Source organism: Peromyscus eremicus, chromosome 23, assembly GCF_949786415.1.
Source record: "Peromyscus eremicus chromosome 23, PerEre_H2_v1, whole genome shotgun sequence".
Lineage (NCBI taxonomy): Eukaryota > Metazoa > Chordata > Mammalia > Rodentia > Cricetidae > Peromyscus > Peromyscus eremicus.
The window spans coordinates 32,165,206-32,184,857 of NC_081438.1; the positions used below are offsets into that span (position 1 = coordinate 32,165,206).

A 19,652-nucleotide genomic window follows, 5' to 3' on the forward strand; every position below is an offset into this window, starting at 1 on the left:
TCTGAAAATCCTGCTAGGGCTGGGTAGGGCTCCCCCTGGTGGTTGAACTCAAATCTCCACTGGTGTTTCCCTTTCCTACCCTGGAGCCCGAGGGCTGGCCTGTGCCAGGAACTCTGTCAGGCTGGAGAGAGTCCGCTATTCCGTCTGAGGAATGCTTCTTACGAAGGTGTGATTGGAAAGGTTCCATGCCATGGAGTGGGGCTTGGTCCTCAGGGTGACAGTCCTTCCCCTCCCCACGGGTGACCTTGCACCCATGTAGTGACTAGGATGGTCTCATCTTTTACAGCCTTTCTACCGGGTCCTAGCCACGCCGTGTCACTTGTACAAAGCAAGGTTCTAGGGGAGTTGCCTCCTGTCCTCAACCTCAGTGATCTCATCTGTAAAAGTTTGGGTATGGGGCAGAGGAGAGGTCTCTGGGTAAAGTGCAAGGACATGAGCAGTACTCATATCAAAGGCTGGGCACGGAGGTGTGAACCTGGAACCCCAGCACCGGGGAGGCAGAGACAAGAGAATTCCCAGGGCTTGTTGGCCAGCCAGTCTAGCAGAAGCGATGTGCTCCAGGCAAGAGAGGGTAGTAACAGTGCAAGGTTAGAAATTATTAATTCGGTTTCTTTAAAAGATACAGGTCTGTTTGGGATGTCTATTTCTTCTTGTGTGAATTTTGGTTCTTGGAATAAAGGCATTATTGCTAGGTATGGAGAAACGTGATGCATTTGACCTTAGCTACTAAGTTTCTGGGCATAGACTTGTGGGTAATATTCCTTCATCATCCTTATAGTTTTAATGTCCATGCATCCACTGTGATAGACATTCTTTCATTTCTGACGGTAGAAATGTATGTCTTCTCCCCATTTTTTTTTTTTTTCTTGACTGGCTTGTAAGTTCCCAGGAGAGGAGTGTTGATGAAAAGAAAGTAAGCTTTCTTGAGGATGCTAACATCCTGGAAATGGAGCAGACAAATGCCTCAAATTCTCTTTCTATCTCAGAGGAGCTGGGGTGTGTTCCTCTGAGGAGGGAGTGTGTGCAATTGGCTTGTCCCTGATGGCAACAGGATGGTCCCTGTTTTCAATGATTTCTTTGTTTTCAAGGATTTTTCTCTACTAATCCCCTATTTTCTGGTTTTACCTTTTTTTTTTTTTTAAATTTTTCTGGTACTGGAATTGAATCAAGGACCTCAAGCATTCTAGGCAGGTGCTCTACCTCTGAGCCGCACACCTAGCCCCTCACTGGGGGATTCTAGGCAGGTGCTCTACCACTGAGCAACACCCCTAGCCCCTCACTGGGGGATTCTAGGCAGATGCTCTACCACTGAGCCATACCACAGTCCCTCACTGGGGGATTCTAGGCAGGTGCTCTACCACTGAGCCACAGCCCAGCCCCTCACTGGGGGATTCTAGGCAGGCATGCTACTGTTGCACTATTTCCCCAGCTCTCTCTTTTACTTTATATTTTGAGACAGACTATCACAAAGATGCCTGGGGTGGCCTTAAACTCTGTAGCTCAAGCTGGTTGGATTTACAATCCTCCTGCCACAGCCTCTTTAGTAGCTTTAAAAAAAACCAAACGCTTTCTTTCTCTGGTTGCTTTGGATTTGACTTGTTCTATGGTCATTGCCCAAGGTCGAAGCCTAGGTTATCGACCCCAGGTCTTTTCTGTTGTATACTGTAGATGTCCTTCCACGTGTGGGTTCTCCAGGGCCTCACGCACTTTGACAAAGTTGTCTTTATTTTTCATTTAGTTTTAAATCATTTTTCATGTCATCTATATTCTCCTCCTCTTATTTTTGGCTTGTTGAGATAGGGTCTCATTCTGTAGCCCAGGCTGTCCTAGAACTTACTATATACCCAAGGCTAGCTTTGCTCTTATAGCAATCCTCCTGCCTCAGCCTTCCAACGGCTAGACTCACAGACAAGAGTCACCATGCCCAGTTCTGGCTCCTTCTTTTTTTGACCTTGTGTCATTTAGAAGTCCCAGCACTTGGGGTTTTTCCCAGCATTCTAATTTCCATTTTACCTCCGCCGTGACCTAACGGTGCCCATGGCGTGCTTTGCAGCTTGCGTTTACTCAGGTGTGTTTTATGGCCTGGGATGTGGCCTTGACAGTTTCATGGGAGCTGCCCCTCTGCTGTGTGAGTAAATGCTCCATAAATGCCCACTAGCCAGTTGATGGGCAGCCACTCCCCTGCTCCCGTGGGTCTTTGCTCATCTCCTGCCAGGTCTGAGCTGTATTTTCCAGTGGCTGGGAGAGAGAGGTGTTATCAACCACCACAGGGCACTACCTGCCTGCATATCTGTCAGATTTTACTTTGCAGTCCAGGGGTGTGTGTGTGTGTGTGTGTGTGTGTGTGTGTGTGTGTGTGTGTATACACACATCTATTTGTACAGGTCTGTGTGCATATATGTATGCATGCATGTAGAGGCCTCAGATATTGTTCCTTAGGCTGTCCACCTTGAGTTTTGAGACAGAGTCTCTCAGTGGCCTGGAACTCATGAAGTAGGCTAGAATAGCTAGCCAGAAAGTTCCACAGACTTGTCTCTGCCCCCCACCCCAACCCCCATTGGGATTACAAGCATGCTCCACCATACCCAGATTTTTTTTTTAATTTGAAGATTGATTCTGGGATTGAATTCAGATCCTCATGCCTGCAAGGCAAACAACAGTTTACTGACTGAGTCCCACTCCCTTTTAACTTTTTTTTTTGTTTTTGTTTTTGTTTTTGTTTTTTTGAGACAGGGTTTCTCTGTGTAGCTTTGCGCCTCTCCTGGAACTCACTTGGTAGCCCAGGCTGGCCTCAAACTCACAGAGATCCGCCTGGCTCTGCCTCCCGAGTGCTGGGATTAAAGGCGTGCGCCACCACCGCCCGGCCCCCTTTTAACTTAATAGACATGTACCACCATTCTTCACAGAGGTCTCTTTGTAGGGCTTTTGAAATAGTATGTCACATGCCCCATCATTTTCTTTAATAGTCTGAGCCCAGCTGTTGGGTCTGTATTAGTGTCTCATAGCTGTGACAACACTTGGGAGGGACAACACAAGGGAGAAAAGGCTGACTTTGGCTCATGACTTCTGTCCGCAGGCTCTGTTGATTTTAGGCCTGCGATGAAGCAGAATATCATAGAGCCAAAAAGATGCTCACTGCAGGACAGTGGAGAGAAGAAGTGCATGGAGGCATGGTATACCTTTTCAGGGCAGGTCTACTGCCTCTTACTCTCCACCACCTTCCAATAATGCTCTCATGTTGTTACTAGAGTTGCTAGGAGTCAGAGCCCAGCCCTAAGAACCATAACAAGCCAGGCTCCACTACCCAACCTCAAGAGACCAGTTACACAGACAAATAGAAGGAGCCCCATTTAGAACTGGGGACAGTGGTAGGGTCCTTGCCTAGCAAGCACAAAAAGCCCCATGTTCTATCCCCTGCGTGACAGCTAACCAAAAAAATGAGAAATAGAAGCACAGAAAAAGAGAGCCACTCAATGTGGCCACCTTGGGAAGAGGAAAACAAAGGTGACCCCTCCCCAAGTTCACCTTTGAGGTCCTGACGTCAATTTAGGTTTTAATAGAAGGCAAGATATTTTGCATAGTTACGCAGTCCTGGGCAAGATGTGGTCCTGTCTATCATCATTGTCCTGGCTGTGGCCTCTTCTGCAGGGTGGTCTGTGGTCTGACAAATAGCAATATGAAACCCCTTCCAGCCTTTTTTTCTCCCTCCCAGTGTGAGATTCCTGGGAGGAAATTCCAATTCCTTGGGCACCATTGCTTTCATGGTCTAATAGCCACAGGGAGAGGCAGAGGAGTGTCTCTTTGGAAGATCTTCATTCTTGCCAAGCTGGGTACCATATTCTGAGTGCATTATGGGATTCTCTTATGATGAAGTCAGAGCCTTCACAAGCCAATCACCGCTCAGTGATGAGCTTTTCTGGGGACACTTTGAATTCAAAACCATAAATGGGTGTTTTGAGTTGTCATGGCTACAGCAACACAGTGACAGAAGCGAGACCCCTTGCTTCTGGGCAGGGTGGGGGTGGGGAGGGTAAAGGCTGGTTTAAAATTGTCTTCACCTCCACAATGTGCATGCACAGATTCAGAAGGTCAAGTGGGCCAGATCATCTGGATGCTGTGAACCTCCATAGCCAGCACGTGGGCTAGTGACCCTTGGTGGAAGCCACAATGAGGAAGAGATACATCCAATCGTCCACCCCCAAACCCTGGATCCACAGTGGGGACTCAGGCCTGTGCCTCTTATAACCCCACAAATGCATCCCCACTCTGAATCTTGGAACTCATAGACTTCACAGTCTAGGGCCCAGAGCCAGGCACCTGGCCTTGGACAGCGTGAAGAGATCCCACAGTGCTCATGGGCAGCCTTCTGGGAGGAGGCAGCCATGCTCCACAATGTGCAAACAGCCAGGGCTGAGTTATTACTGTCCCCACAGAAGTATTTGGAAATAGAGCGAGCTTCCACCTAAACAGTGAGAGAGCCTAAATACAAGCCAGGACACCACATCTGTTGCTCTGACCAGCAGCCGAAGGCCACTTGGTCTGGGATGGCCAGTGTAAGACAGACCGACGCCACGGTGCCTGGGAGTCTGGACGCTTCCTGTCTACAGAGCATTGACTGAAAGCACAGATCAGAATGGCAGAGAGTCCTCCTTGTTTGGGTCTTTCAGAACAGTTGCCAAGGAGATGAAACTTTTAGCTGCCTCCTCTCCCTCTCTTCAGCCTCACTATCAGAAACATTAGTGAGAAAATATGAACAAATTTTCTGCACTCAGTGGGGGCTTTTGTAAATGGTTTCTTTCCATTGCTCACAATTGCTATTTGTTTTGGTCAATTCACTTCTGCATACACACATAGGTGTTGTTCTGTTCACTGACATCCGCCAGGGAGTGAGCACATACCTTCACTCTGACCCCACCCCCACCAAAAAGTTTAAACATTTGTTTTACTTCTTAGCTGTACTGGAGATTGGCATGTCTCAGCCTCTCATCAGAGGATTCTAGGCAGGTGCTCTACCACTGAGCCATACCCCAGCCCCTCACTGGGGGATTCTAGGCAGGTGCTCTACCACTGAGTCGTCTTTTTAGCCCTGTTTTTACTTTTTATTTTGAGGCAAGGTCTCAGTAATTCACCCAGGTTGGCCTTCATCTTGATCTATAGATCTTGGTGGTTTTTGAACTCATAATCTTCATGCCTCAGTCTCTCAGGTATCTGTGATTATAAGCTTGTATCACCAGGCCTGGATTTGTTTAATTTTTTTTTTAATTAAGAATTTTTTTTAGATTTATTTATTTCATTTTATGTGTATGAATATTTTGCCTGCATGTATATATGTGTACCATGAGTGTGTCTGGTGCCCACAGAGGTCAGATGATGATATGGTGGTTTGAATGAGACTGACCCCCCATAGGCTCATATACTTGAATGCTTGGTTCCCAGTTGGTGGAATTGTTTGGGAAGGATTAGGAGGTGTGGCCTTGTTGGAGGACGTGTGTCACTGGGGTGTGTTTTTTGAGGTTTCAAAAGTCCATGGCTGTAGCGGGCTTTCTTTGGGCCACCAACCAGTTCCCAAATCATGATACGGAGACTTATTAATAGTTATGAATGTTCAACCTTAGTTTAGGATTTTTTTTGCCAACTCTTATAACTTAAATTAACCTGTTTCTCTTCATCTATGCTTTGCCCTGGTGCATTTTACCTTTCTTTCGTTCTGTATTTCCTACTCCATGTGTTGCCGGCCGGTAGTTGCCTGACTGGCTGGCCCCAGATGTCTCCTTCTCTTTCTCCTTCATTCTCTCTTCCATCGTTCTCTTCTTTTGAGTGCAGATTCTTCCTTCTCCTTATTCCCTCTGTCCACCAGCTCTGCCTATCCCTCTACTGCCTAGCTATTGGTTATCCAGCTTTTTTTTTTTTTTTTCGGTTTTTCGAGACAGGGTTTCTCTGTGTAGCTTTGCGCCTTTCCTGGAACTCACTTGGTAGCCCAGGCTGGCCTCGAACTCACAGAGATCCGCCTGGCTCTGCCTCCCGAGTGCTGGGATTAAAGGCGTGCGCCACCACCGCCCGGCTATCCAGCTTTTTATTAGACCAATCAGGTGCCTTAGGAAGGCAAGGTAAAAGAACAATACATCTTTACATAATTAAGCAAATTCACCATAAACAAATGTAACATCTTTGCTTAGTTTAAATAACATTCCACAACACATGGCAATCTCAGTTCTCTCTCTGTCTCTCTCTCTCTCTCTCTCTCTCTCTCTCTCTCTCTCTCTCTCTCTCTCTTTCTTTCTGTCTCTCTCTGTCTGTCTTTCTCTGTCTCTGTCTCTCTCTGCTTTATGCTTGTGGATCAAGATGTAAGCTCTCTCTGCCTGCCTACTGCCTTGTTCTCACCATGATGGTCATGGACTCTAACTCTCTGAAGCCTCAAATAAACTCTTCTAAAATTGCCTTGGTCATGGTGTCTTATTAAAGCAAAAGAAACTAAGACAGAAGACATCATATCCCTTGGAATTTGAGTTATGAATGGTTGTGACCTGCCATTTGGGTTCTTGTAACTGAACCCCAGCCCTCTGCAAGAGTAACAAGTGATCTTAACTGCTGATAACTGCCAAGCTGTCTTTCCAGCTCCACCCCCTTTTTTTTAATGAAAAAATTATTTTTAAAGTGACAGCACAGAAATGCTGTGTTCCTAGTTTGGTCTATTCATTACCATGGAGGGTCTTGCATTTCATTATCTGTGATCAGTGTCATTGTATTAATCAGGGTTCTCTAGAGGAACAGAACTTATAGAATGAATATCTGTCTATCTATTTATCTATCTATCTATCTATCTATCTATCTATCTATCTATCTATCTATCATCTGTCTATCTATGGGATTTATTAGAATGGCTTACAGGCTATGGTCCAGCTAATCCAACAATGGCTGCCTCTGAATGGAAGGTCCAAGAATTGAGTAGTTGTTCAGTCCATGAGGTTAGATATCTCAGCTGGTCTTCAGTATGTGCCAGAATCCTGAAGAAGTAGTCTCTAATGCCAGTGAAGGGATGGACTTGCCAGCAAGAGTGAGAGCAAGCAGATAAAGAGAGCACACTTCCTTCTTCCATGTCTTTATATAGGTTGCCAGCAGAAGGTGTGGCCCAGATTAAAGGTAGATCTTCCCAGTTCAAAAGACCCAGATTTAATGTGGATTTAATTTGGACAATTTAAATCATCTGAGTGATTTAATTAAGAAATATAATTTTCAAATGATTTAATTAAGGAAAAATCTCTCACAGGTGTATCCAGCTGTTTGGGTTTTAGGTAATTCCAGATGTAGTCAAACTGACAATAGCCATCATGGTCATTGTGCTTTCATTTAAAAATTCCTTCCTTCTTTCCAACCTGAAGGAGGCCATCAGGTGTCCTGCTCTGTTACCCTCCAAGTCCCTTCGTGTAGGGACTCTCACTGAACCTGGAGCTAGGCTGGCAGTCAGCAAACCCCAGTGATCCTGTCATTTCTATTCCCACAGTGCTGGGGTTGTGCTTGGCTTTTTATTTGTGTGCAGTGGATTTGAACTCAAGTCTTCATTCCTGCACAGCAAGTGCTCTTACCTACTGAGCCATCTCCCTAACCCCCTCAAAGTTCCTTTCTAATTTCAGAAATGCTGTGTATATTGATGGATATAGGGAGGGTGGCCTCCCTGACCCCTGGCCACTGACCCCAGCCTGGGTGGGTACAGTTATAGGTGCAGGTCGAAGATGCATATTGATTGGTTGTTAGGATCTCTGAGATGTGTTCTCATTGGCTCCACAGACTTTTCTTCCTCCCCCTGCCTCCCTGGGGCTCCTGGTCCTAAGAAGGCAGCAGGACTTGTTTGCATAAAATGCAGGGGGGTGAGGAGGGGTGTTTACCTAGTGGTCTACCTCCAAGCTTGTAGTCTGCAGGCCGGTAGGAACGTGAGCTGATAAGGAAGAAAAGCCACCTGCACAGTTCCTGAGGTCTGAGGACACAAGAATGTCATAAGCAATGACTACATTTTGCACCTGAGGTTTAAGTAAAATTGTTGAAGGGAATAAATAGCTCACAAGATTTGGCCATGGACAGATATATGGTCTGTTGACCCCGCGGGGAACAGCAGGGCCTGGAGCAAATGTTTAACCTTGTGCTGAGTGAATGGCTCACATACAGCAGTAGGTCAGTGGGTGCTGTTCATGTCCACTCAGCCATGCACGTCTTCACCCATATGCGGTGGTGTGTGATCATTAGACTTCTCTGCCTTGACAGTGTTTTCCCTTTCCACGTCTTCAGAACATTCTCAGGCCCCTCTTGCTGGTAAGAGGCGAGGTCTGTTTCCAGCAGAGGAGGTGGGTGGTGGGTGGGACCCTCAGCACAGACTCGTAGCACCAGAGGATCTGAACTTTCCTAAACTGGGACCAAGCCTTGCCACGTGTTCTCTGGTGACTTCTATGAGGCAGGTGTGAGGTCATGGCAGACATTTGTATAGGTCATAGTATAGACACTGGAGTGTACTTCCCAGGTTCAGCTTTAGTGGTCCCCTTACAATCTGCTGAGCCTCAGTTTCCATATCTGTAAAGTGGGAGTCGTCTTGGAGCCCAAGCAGTGACGTTAAGTGAGAGACTATTAAGAAAGCTCCCCCCTTGGGTGGGTGTCCAAGCCTTTCTCTGTCTGTCCCCTGAGGTACAGAGGAGAGGCTTCCGCTGCTTCCTCTGTCACATGGCCAGCCCTGGCTCACAGGATCTTCACTAAGTCTGTGGGCCTGTTTCTCCCTGCCCTCAGTTTTTCACCAACTTATCACAGTCCTTTGCTACCCTGTGAGTCCTCACACACTGGCATCCCCGTGTATGTGCGTGCGTGCGTGCGTGCGTGTGTGTGTGTGTCACACACACACGGAGGCTAGAAATCAACCCTTCACTTGACAGACACTGACTGAGTTAGCTAGGCTGTGTGTCCAGCCCGGCCCAGGAATGCTCCCGTGCCTCCACCTCCCGAGTGGTGGAATTACAAGCAGGAGCCAGACACAGGTCCTCACAAGCACTTTATGAGTGAACCATCTGTTCATTTCCCTGGCATCCCCTTCTGAGGTTGGAGGAAGGACCGTGGGGGCTGGGGCAGGGCAAGTGGGGGCTTTGGAGAGTGTCTTCAGGCAGGGGATTCCTGAGCCCGCCCTGACCTGAGCTGGCAGCGCCCAGGAGCCCCATCTGTGGGGAGAGGAAATGAGCAGTTCTGAGCATCTCAAGACAGGATGTAGCCGAGACGGTTCTGTCTTGTGCGTGCTGTGTCTGGGGCCTGATGCCGGGTCTGTATGTTGGGACTGAAGGGCTTTCGGTTGCCCACTTTCCCCAACTCTGAGGGCAGGCAGCGGGGGGGTGGCAGGTGCAGATTGTGGAAGTGGGTCTGGCACACTGGACGAGTGTCAACAGAGTGTTGGCTTTGCACGGGCCCTCTGGCTTCTCTCCTGTGTACTAAGTTAAGGGTTTGGAGTCTGGATCACGCCTGCATAGATGTGTTCTAAAATTTAAAAGTTGAGATTTTTGCCTTGGGGGTCTGGCTTGAAAAATGTTAGCTGGGTGTGGTGGTATATGTCTTCAATTCCAAGACTAGACTTGGCAAGCTGAGGCAGGGGAATCAAGAGTTCAAAGCCAGCGTGAGCTACAGAGTGAGAGATCTTGTCCCCAAAACAAAACAAAACAAAACAAAAATCCAAACACACACACACACACACACACACACACACACACACACACACACACACACACTCTCTCTCACTGAGATTCTCCAGCATATCCTCAAAGAGTAGGCATGGCATTCTCCAAGAGGAAACTGGGTAATTTTAAAGAAATATACATAGATTCATAGATTATATGTGGAACATCACTAATACAGATAAAGAGTCTGGAGGGATGACTCAGTTGATAAAGCCAGAGGATCTGGTTTTGGACCCCCAGCACTCACACAGAAGCCGGTCTGTGATTCTACAACTGGGGAGGAAGGAACATGAGGATCCCTGGGCCTCCCTGCTAATCAGCCAGATTGAATCAGTGAGGCCCAGATGAGTGAGAGACCCCCATCTCAAGAAAGTGAAGTGGGGGGCTGGCAGGATGGCTGAGGAAAGGTGCTTGCTGCCACACTTGACGTCCTGAACCTGATTCTCAAATCGACATGATGGAAGGAGACAAGTGACTCCTGAATGTTGTCTTCCGACTGCCTCATGCCCACTCGAGCACACATACATTTGGGCACACTCACACTCACCCATGTGGGGGCTCAGCCCAGTCTCTCTCTCCCGAGGTAGCTGTGTAGCATTATGGCATGCCATTAGGCCGACTGTTTCATTTTATTTTTATTTATTTTGAGACAGATTCTCTCAGTGTATCACTGGCTGTCTTGGAATTCACTATATAGACCAGGCTGGCCTTAGACTCACAGAGCTCTGCGTTCTTCTGCCTCCCAAGTGCTGGGGTTGTGTTTGATTTTTTAAAATTGTGTTGCTCCGTTAGTCACTTTTTCCACTGATAGCATCATAAACATCTTTTCCCCTTATCATGTGGATCATTGGTTATTAATAAGTTTATTTTTTATTACGTGTGTGTGTGTGTGTGTGTGTGTGTGTGAAGAGAACATCCTCTGGAGATGGAGTTACAGGTGGTTGTGAACCTCCTGACATGGGTGCTAGGAACCAAACTTGAGCTGTGTAAGAGCAGCAAGTGCTCTTGACCTCAGAGTGTTTCTGTGGCCCTGCATCCTCAGTTTTTAATGACCACATGACATTATACTTTTTTTTTTTTTTTTTGGTTTTTCGAGACAGGGTTTCTGTGTGTAGCTTTGCGCCTTTCCTGGAACTCACTTGGTAGTCCAGGCTGGCCTCGAACTCACAGAGATCCACCTGGCTCTGCCTCCCGAGTGCTGGGATTAAAGGCGTGCGCCACCACCGCCTGGCTGACATTATACTTTTTAGCGATATCATGACTGAAAAAAATTTGTTTTTTTGAGACAGGGTCTCACTGTGGAGCCCTAGCTGGTCTTGAACTCTCAGAGATCCACCTGCCTTTAGTCCCAAGTTCTGGAGTTAAAGGTACATGCCACCACACTTGGCCTAGTACCATGATTTTTAATCCATCCCTGACTGTGCATTCTGGACTTGGTTTAGTGTAAGGAGTATCCCAGGGTCTATTACTGGCTACACACCTTTCCAAGTCATCAGATCACAGGGGTTCCTCAGTGTGGAGATGGTGGGTTCAAGGCAGGCAGTGCTGAAGCTTTTGCTGTTTGCCGTGTATGTCAAGAAAGGCTGCATCGTCTTTCTGTCCGTACACTACTCACTGTCCTTTCAATTTGCGCTCTTTCCTTAGCCCTACCCTTCTCTTTTATTCACCCACATGTGCGTTGTCCATCACCCGCCATTCATTCACCCGCCTACCCACCTGTCCCATCACCCACCCATGCATCCATCTGTCCACCTATCTATCCACGACTGTCCATTCCCCTGTCCACTTCGCCCATGTATTTGTCTATCCACCAACCCGTCTATAATGTTTATTCACCATCCATCCTGCCCTGGGTTGTCACTCCCTGCCTGGGCATCCACAAAGGAGGCCTGCTACTGCTTTGTGCTCCTGTTCTCTCTCTTATCTGGGTGAAATGCATCATTCTAGCAACTTTCTTTTCTTCTTTTGTCTCACTCTGTAGTCTGTCCACCAATCCATCCATTTATCCACTATTCATACATACATACATACATCCACCCATCCATCTGTTCATCCATTCACCTACCCACCCATCTATCTGTTCATCTATTGGTATATCCATACATCTATCCATCTATCACATGTCCATCCATCTGTTTGTCCATTCTTCCATCCACTCATCTACTTACTTGTTCATTTATCTATATGTCTATCTATTCACTCACCCATCCTTCCATCACCTGTCCATACATCCATCTATTCATCTATCCATTCATTCTTTCATCCCTTCATCCATCTACTTGTCTACCCATCCTTTCATCCAGTTGGCCATCCACCCATCCATCCATCTACCCATCCATCCATCCACCCATCCATCCATCCACCCATCCATCCATCCACCCATCCATCCATCTACCCATCCATTCATCCACCCATCCATCCATCCACCCGTCCACCCACCTTTCCGTATTCACCTTTGCATCCCCTCCATTCCCTTATCCATTTTGGCTGAGAAGTACCAGAGCTGAGGTGTCACAGGAGAGACGTTGATGGGGAACAATGGCCTAGGTACAGACAGACTCTCAAAAGGTTTGAACTCTTAGCCACAGGCTAGTGAGAGCTGGGATAAGGTTACATAGGGTTCCTAGCTTCCCTAACTGGAAGCAGAGGCCATTACCATTCCAACTTTGTCAGGACAGGTGTTCATGGGCCCAGAGTTGGCCCAAAGGACTCAGGGCAGTGCTGGACTTTCGGTGCCTTTGGCGGTGATCTGATGGGCTCCCCTGTCGGCCTGACCGATGGGCTTCCTGCACCCCAGAGCCCAGCCACTACTGCACTGTGAGCAGCCAGTGTTGTTGACAGGGAGGGTGGGTTGATCGGGTTTCCAAATGTGAGGCTGTTTATGATTTCTGCCTGTGGCTTCAGCTGAACCCTCTCGAGGTGACTTCCGGATCAGAGTGGAAAACTGTTTTCCTTTTTACAGGCAGAGGAGGCCAGTGTCTTTTAATGCCATTAAGTGCTGAGAGAGAGGGGAAGGGATTAGGTTTGTCTGAAGTTGGAGGGAGGCAGGGGGAGTGGGTAGAGCCATTGACTGAGCTTGTTGAGTCTTCTTAAGGGGTGTCGGGTTTCTCAGAGGGAAACCTGGCTGCTAGGCCTCTGTGGTGAGTGAGACCCAGCCTGGCTGCTCTGGTGGCATTTTTGGCGTCTCCATGTCCCCAGCTTGCTTCTGTAATGGCCGTACAGTTGGGCAGTGGAGGAGACATTGGCGTGTTCACAGAGATATGTGGGGTCATTCAATGATGTTTGACAAAAGGTTGCCCCAGGTAAACCTACTTTGGTGTGTGCAAACATCTGCATCTGACACTGAGAGCCAGACTCAGTGTGGGGAAGCTGTTTGTCCGGAAAACATTTTCAGTCCATTCCCGCCTTGGCCAACTCAGGCAGGAGTACAAGAGGAAGCAAGCCCCATAGAGTAGAGAGATGCGATCATAGTTATCTGCCCTCATCTTGCAGAGCTCTGGAATGTTCATCGTGGCCCACTGTGTGATTACATAAACATGGGAATATCTGGAATGTCCTCAGGGCAGGGAGAGATGAATGAAAGGAGTCTTAAGAGCACAAGGGAGCTGCGTGAGCTGGCTCACACTGTAATCCCAGCCACTAGGAAGCGGAGGTGTGAGGATCGTCACGAGTTCAAGGCCAGCCTGGGCTACAGAGTGAAGCCAAAGAAGAAAAGAAAGTTGCTAGATTGGTGCACCTTCCCCCAGATAAGAGAGAACCGTGGTGCACATAGCAGGCCTCCTTTGTGCATGCTCAGGCAGGGAGAGACAACCCAGGACAGGCTGAGGGGACGCTGACGCCGGCTACCCATCATACCCTTAGACTCAGGAAGGTGGACTCGTACATTCCAGACCCAAGAACATCTCAGTGGAGAAGTGTCCGAAGCCAGGGGGGTAAAGAGGCAGCTGCCTGAGTGGCGGGTGGGGCACACACAGGATCTGCTTCATTACGTACAGAATAAAACTATATGCATATACACATTGCTTATGTATGTGCATATACATACACATACATATGTCTGTATATATTCCACCCCTGAGTATATATAGCTCAGCGGGTAAAGTGTGTGTTGCACAAGTGTGAGGACCTGAGTTCAAACCTCAGAATCCAAGTGCAGTAGCATGTCGTTGTAGCCTCAGCCTCAGGGAGGCAGAGACAGGAAGATATTTAGAGCTTACCAGCCAGGATGCAAGTTCAGAGAGAGATCCGGGCTCAAAAACTAAGGTGGAGAGGGGCTCAGTGGGTAAGACTGCTTGCTGAGTAAGCACGAGGACCTGAGTTCGAATCCCCAGCACCCACAGGAAAAGCCGGGTGTGGCTGCACATAGGCCTGTCACATCAGTCCCGTGGAGGCAGATACAGAAATGAGGTGGAGTGTGATAGAGCAGGACACCTGCTTCCCTCCTCTGGCCTCCACACGTGTGCAAAGGCACCTGCCCCTGCACACACATGTGCATACATACTGACCACACCACACCTCATATGTCCGTACACACCATGAGGAGGGTGATTTAGGAAGAGACAGGCTGTCACCCTCTGACCTCCACATGCACCCACAGACATGTGTGCACACAGGCACACGTGAACGCGCACGCGCACTACCCTGTGAGCCAGGGGTTATTATTTTAACGTGGGAGGAACCAAAAGGTCATTTGTTAAAGACCTGCTCTTTCTCAGACCCGTGTTTTGTGGTTTTTGAGGAAATGTAGCCAGGCTGGGATGGTTCCTGCAGATACTGGAGATGCTGTGGCCAAGAAGCACCCTGTCAGGAGCCAGACATCCAGAGCTGGCCTGAGACCTGCCCACAGCTCCTTTGTGGGACTGCCTCCCTTCTCCCAGTGAGCACAGCAGACTAAAAACCAAGATGTTGGTGGGATTGGGATGAAGAGCTACAGAGAAGCATGTTTGAATAGAGAAAGAATAGCCAGGGCTTAAAAAAAAAAAATACAGTAACTACATATGACAGTGGGTTCGTTATGACATTCCCTACAGGTATGTAAAACATTTGGATCATATTCACCTCCTCTTACTTTCTCTTACCCTCTCCCACACCACCTGACTTTCCTTTTCCCACTTTATCCCTCTACTGTTTTTATGTCTTTTATTCCTTTGGTGACTGATGAGCGTCATAGAGCCCTGTGCTTACAGGAGCATGACTGAGGTGTTATCCACCGGAGCATGGACAGCTTTCCGGCGGCTATACCACTGAAGAAAATCTCCTTCCCTCCCCCATCAGCCAGTAACTATCTGTAAAGCCTCGGGGAAGGGTGGGGCTACATGACCCTCCCCCAGCAACTATAAACTGTGTAAGTCCTTAGGAAGGGGTGGGGGCCTCATTGGCCCCTCCCCTGGCAACTATTAACTGTGAATCCTCAGCAAGGGGCGTGGCCTCCTGGGTTCTTCCTTTCTCCAGGATGGAATGTTGACCAGGCTGATCTCCTACAGGTCTTGTAAAGAATTATTTATATTCCCTGAATGTTGGAACTAGAGCACGGAGCAGTCTGGATCTTTCATTTTGTATTTTCTTCCCAGATGGCTTTGTATATTTTCCGGTCAGGGAGGGCCCTTAAATTCTCCTGAGGCTTGCCTCAATTTATCGATCTGCATACACTCCTTTCTGAACAGACAGGGAAGTGTCCAGTGTTTCCAAGCATGCACATTCCCTGACTTGGGGGTTCTGTACTTGTCCCTTAGCCTCCCCTCTCCATCATCATAGCCTCCTCTTTGGGGGACCCAGGGACCCTGGAGAAAGGGAGGTCTCTGACGGTGGATGTGGCATATCAGGAGAGTGGGCTGGCATTCCTGACTGTTGGAGTGACTACACAGTGAGTGGCAGATTTGGGACAAGTGTGGCTGACTTGCGCCTCCCTACTGTTTCTGGTGACTCTGACAGCCTGCCCCTATTCACTCCCCTTGGCTTCTGTCCCACAGCCCATTTCACATCTGCATTTAGAAGATGAAGCCACTAGGCTGCAGGGGTGGTCCAGAGGCCACTCTGGGCTCCCCAGCTTTGGTAACTTCCAGGGGTCATGTGTTCTAGCACATCTCTGTTCTGCACATAGGAATGCTGACTGATGTCTCATTTCTTTACATCTTTGGAGTGCTTGAGAATTAAACCCAGGCCCTTTCACATGTTAGGCAAGTGCTCTACTATTGAGCTACATCCCCAGACCTCCTATATCATGTCTGTGTCTGGAATTATAAACATTCCTGTGACTGTAAATATTTTCCTCAAGAGAAAAAAAAAAACCCAAAACAAAACCAAAAGCCAGCAAAATCCACATAATCAGGCTCGATGGCTACGTCCCAACAGAACTGTATTTATTGGCATGAGAAATGTTCATAGCCTATTGTGACTTATTCTCCGAACTGGATTGTAAAAACAGTACCCATAAAGTCCTTCTTTACTTGTAAGAAACCAGTGAGGGGCTGGGGAGGTGACTCAGTTGGTAGAGTGCTAGCCTAGCATGCAGAAACCCTGGGTTTAATCTCTGGCACCCCATAAATCCAGGGTGGTGCCTATAATCCTAGCACTGGGGAGGTGGAGGCAGGAGGGTCAGGAGTTAAGATCATTCTTGGCTGCATAGTTTGAGGCCAGCCTGGGCTACATGACACACTGTCTCAAGAAAGCAAAAACATTCAAAGAAGCCAAACAAACAGGCCGTGAGTGTCAGCTGTGTGCAGAGCACCCACATGGCTCTGAGGAGCAGGGCCGGTGAAGGCGGTAATTCCTCTTTTCACTTTGAGGGGATCTCCTCCTCGAGGCCTGCAGGCTCGATTCTGTGGGCTAAGAGGTGGTAAGTGGACAGGACTGGGTCTATGTTGTGGGAAGCAGGTTTACTTGGTGGTGTCACCTATAGCTCCGGGCTGTGTTTGTTTTTCAGTGACATATTTGATGCCATGTTTCCTGTCACCCACATCGCTGGGGAAACAGTCATACAGCAAGGTATGTTCCCCATCAGACGCTCGAGAAGCTGAGGCAGAAGGATTGTCATGAGTTCAAGGCCCGTCTGGGCTATGATGTGAGGCTCAAAAAACAAAACAAAATAAAAACAGTATTAGGGAGGCAGAGGCAGGTGGACTTCGAGGCCAGCCTGGTCTACACAGTGAGTTCCAGGACAGCTAGGGTTATATAGTGAGACCTTGTCTCAAAACAAACGAACAGAAAGAGAGAGGGGGGGGGGAGGGAAGGAGAGGAGAGGAGACAGAGAGAGGAAAAGGAGGAGGAGGAGGAGTGAAGGAAAAGAAACTAATGGAACATAGCATGATGGTAGTATAAATCTGTCGTCCCAACAATTCAGGAGGCCAGGGCAGGTGGATTTTGAGTTCAAGACCAACCTGAAGAACTTAATGAGAGAAAAGAGTTCCAGGGGGATGGCTCACTGGTCGAGCCTTTGCCTGGTTGTGCATGAGGCCCTGGGTTCAATTCCTAGGAGGAGAGGGGGGCTTTACACCCAGGGACCAGCATTGGGGCTGGTATTTACTTGGCACTGGTTGGAACATGTAGTTGCAAGGGTTCTTTGCCGGGTAGTCAAGAAGCTGCAACTCATTTCGTTTTCCGTCTTATGTCTGTTCTCTCTTTGATTGTAGGGAACGAAGGAGATAATTTTTATGTGATTGACCAAGGAGAAGTAGATGTGAGTATCCATCGTGGTTTTCGGATAGCGGGTCCTCTTTGCATGCTTGGTTTGAAGACTTTACACAGCTTAGCGTCGGGTCTTGCAAATGCAGGCTGAGAGCATTTTTTTTTTTCTGAATAGATGCCTAATGTTCTGTCTGTCTGTCTGTCTGTCTATTTATTTTTGGTGCTAAGGATGAAACTCAGGGCTTCCAGCCCTCAGGTGGGTGTTCTGTTACCCACGCACCAGTTCCTCACTGGGCGATTCTAGGCAGGAGCTTTATTGCTGAGCCACACCCTCAGCCTCATTTCTATTGTTTTATTCAAGAACAATAATGCATTTTGTCTAAATGATATTATAAGCCTATAAAAGTCCAGTTGGGAAGGAGAGCTGTGTCAGGCAGGTGTAGGGCCAGTGGGGTTCTTTATTGCTGCCACAGAGGGTCTGTATGGAAAGCAGTGCTCTCTTCGGCTAGGTCCTGCCAGCAAATGCCACACAGGCTTCCAGTGGATGGACATGATGGTCACATGGGCAGGAACTTCCATGTCTGGAGACCCTAGAGGTACCGATGTCACATGGGGGTGACAGTCACCTTTGGTGTCAGCATGTACCCTTCCTCAGACAGCAAGCTGCACTGAGGGACTCTCAGGACAAAGGGCTCACATGTTAGAGCGCCCCCCCCCCCCCATAATGTTAGACGCATCCCTGCTGCAGAGACCCCACCTGGTGCCTTCAGCCAAGTGCTCCCTCCTCCTACCTCCATGGCCACCCCTGCCCAAGCCCCCAGTGCCCTGGCTGGAGAGGCCCTGGTTTCTTTTTGTCTGACTCCTGTTCCAGAGCATGTTTCCCTGAGTTGAGGGGCCTGTTTCCTGTCCAAACCCTCTGTGGCTTTGTCTCTTTGACTTTTTTTTTTTTTTGAGACAAGGTCTCGATCTGTAGCCCCGGCTGTCTTCAAGTTCATGGTAACCTTCCTGTGTCATCCTCCTAAGTGCTGTGATGGCACTCATGAGCCACCACACCTGGCTGTTTGTCTCTCTCCGAGTCAGTCTGGGGCCGTCTCTTGCCTCCAGGAGTCTGACCACTGCTGGGCTGCCACTGGGCTTGGGTTGGTACCATCCTTCCGGGTGTCCCCTTACTTCCTCTTGCCGTCACCTGAGTACCTGCTTCTCTTTAGTGTCCCATTCCATGTCAGATCTTCAGGGTGGGTGTCGGCAGGTGCACCCTTCCCTGATAGTTCAATTGCTCATTTGCAGCTGTTTCTGTGACCCCATTTCTTGAAGATCTGCCTCCAGGTGGACCAGAGGACATGGACAGAGTCTCCCCAGGACATTTCAGGGTCTTTAAAGTTGCTGGTCAGTTCTTAGGCCAGCCCCAGGGTTATTGCCAGGCCGGGACTCAGCATACCCACATCGTTCAAGTTAGCCATAGTTTGTGCTCCACCTGTCCAAGGGGACTTGTCTTGTCCTCCATTGCCTCAGAGGTATCCAGGCCACACCCTGCCTGGTGCCCTGGGGTTAGACAAGCTATTTTGGGCCTGGCCTCTGTTCCTAACCCTCTGTCCAGCCGGGCTATTTCTGGGAAAAGCCTTTTCTGATTTCCCCAGCAGCCTGACTCTGTCCCACAATGCACTTCTGGGAACCGCATTGGCCCACCTGCTTCCGGAGCCACCACATAGGAAGTGACTCACCCTGGCGTCCAGAGAGGGGCACAGGCAGAGTTGACCTAGAGAATCTGACAGCTCAACCCCTGGGTCTGGGTCTCAGGGGACGGAGCGCGTCCTGTCTCCCCAAACAAGGAAACTGAGTCGGAGCTAGTGATCCCTGGGTTGGGGAGGAGTAGCACTCCTCACACTCAGCACTCAGAGGGAGATGTGAGGTGGAGGATTGAAAATGGTTCTGACGCCAGGCTCTGCTGTGACCATGGTCACCTCCTTCTGCTGTGCTTCAGGTTAAAACAAACAAACAAACAAACAAAACGTCCGTGAAAAACCGAGTCCAGAAAACAGCTGGGTTCTTGCCCTAACCAGGTCAGGTTGGGTAGGGGGGAGAGGAGGGCTTGGTCCCTAGCAGTTTGTAGAAGTGGGTCCCAAGGACCAGTCTCTCCAGCTCTCTGTTGGAAGCGGCATTGATGGGTTGCGATGCTGGGAGTCGACTCATTTCTAATTTTTAGTTTATTGTTGTTTTGGTTTGGTTTTAAAGATGGGGATTTCATGTAGCACAGGCTAGCCTAAACTTACATGAGCCAAGGATGATCCTGAACGGTCAATCCTGCATCCATTTCCTGAGTGCTGTGGCGGG

The 19,652-nt window shown here is 48.6% G+C and overlaps 1 protein-coding gene across 1 annotated transcript in view; it reads left to right on the forward strand.

Moving 5' to 3' along the window:
• The window catches only part of Prkar1b (protein kinase cAMP-dependent type I regulatory subunit beta), a 111,229-nt gene that overhangs the window by 53,430 nt on the left and 38,147 nt on the right, over nt 1-19,652 (forward strand). Inside the window, exon 5 of the mRNA XM_059248961.1 lies at nt 16,621-16,682. Within this exon, the coding sequence (XP_059104944.1) occupies nt 16,621-16,682 (62 nt within the window). The remainder of the gene's footprint in view (nt 1-16,620; nt 16,683-19,652) is intronic.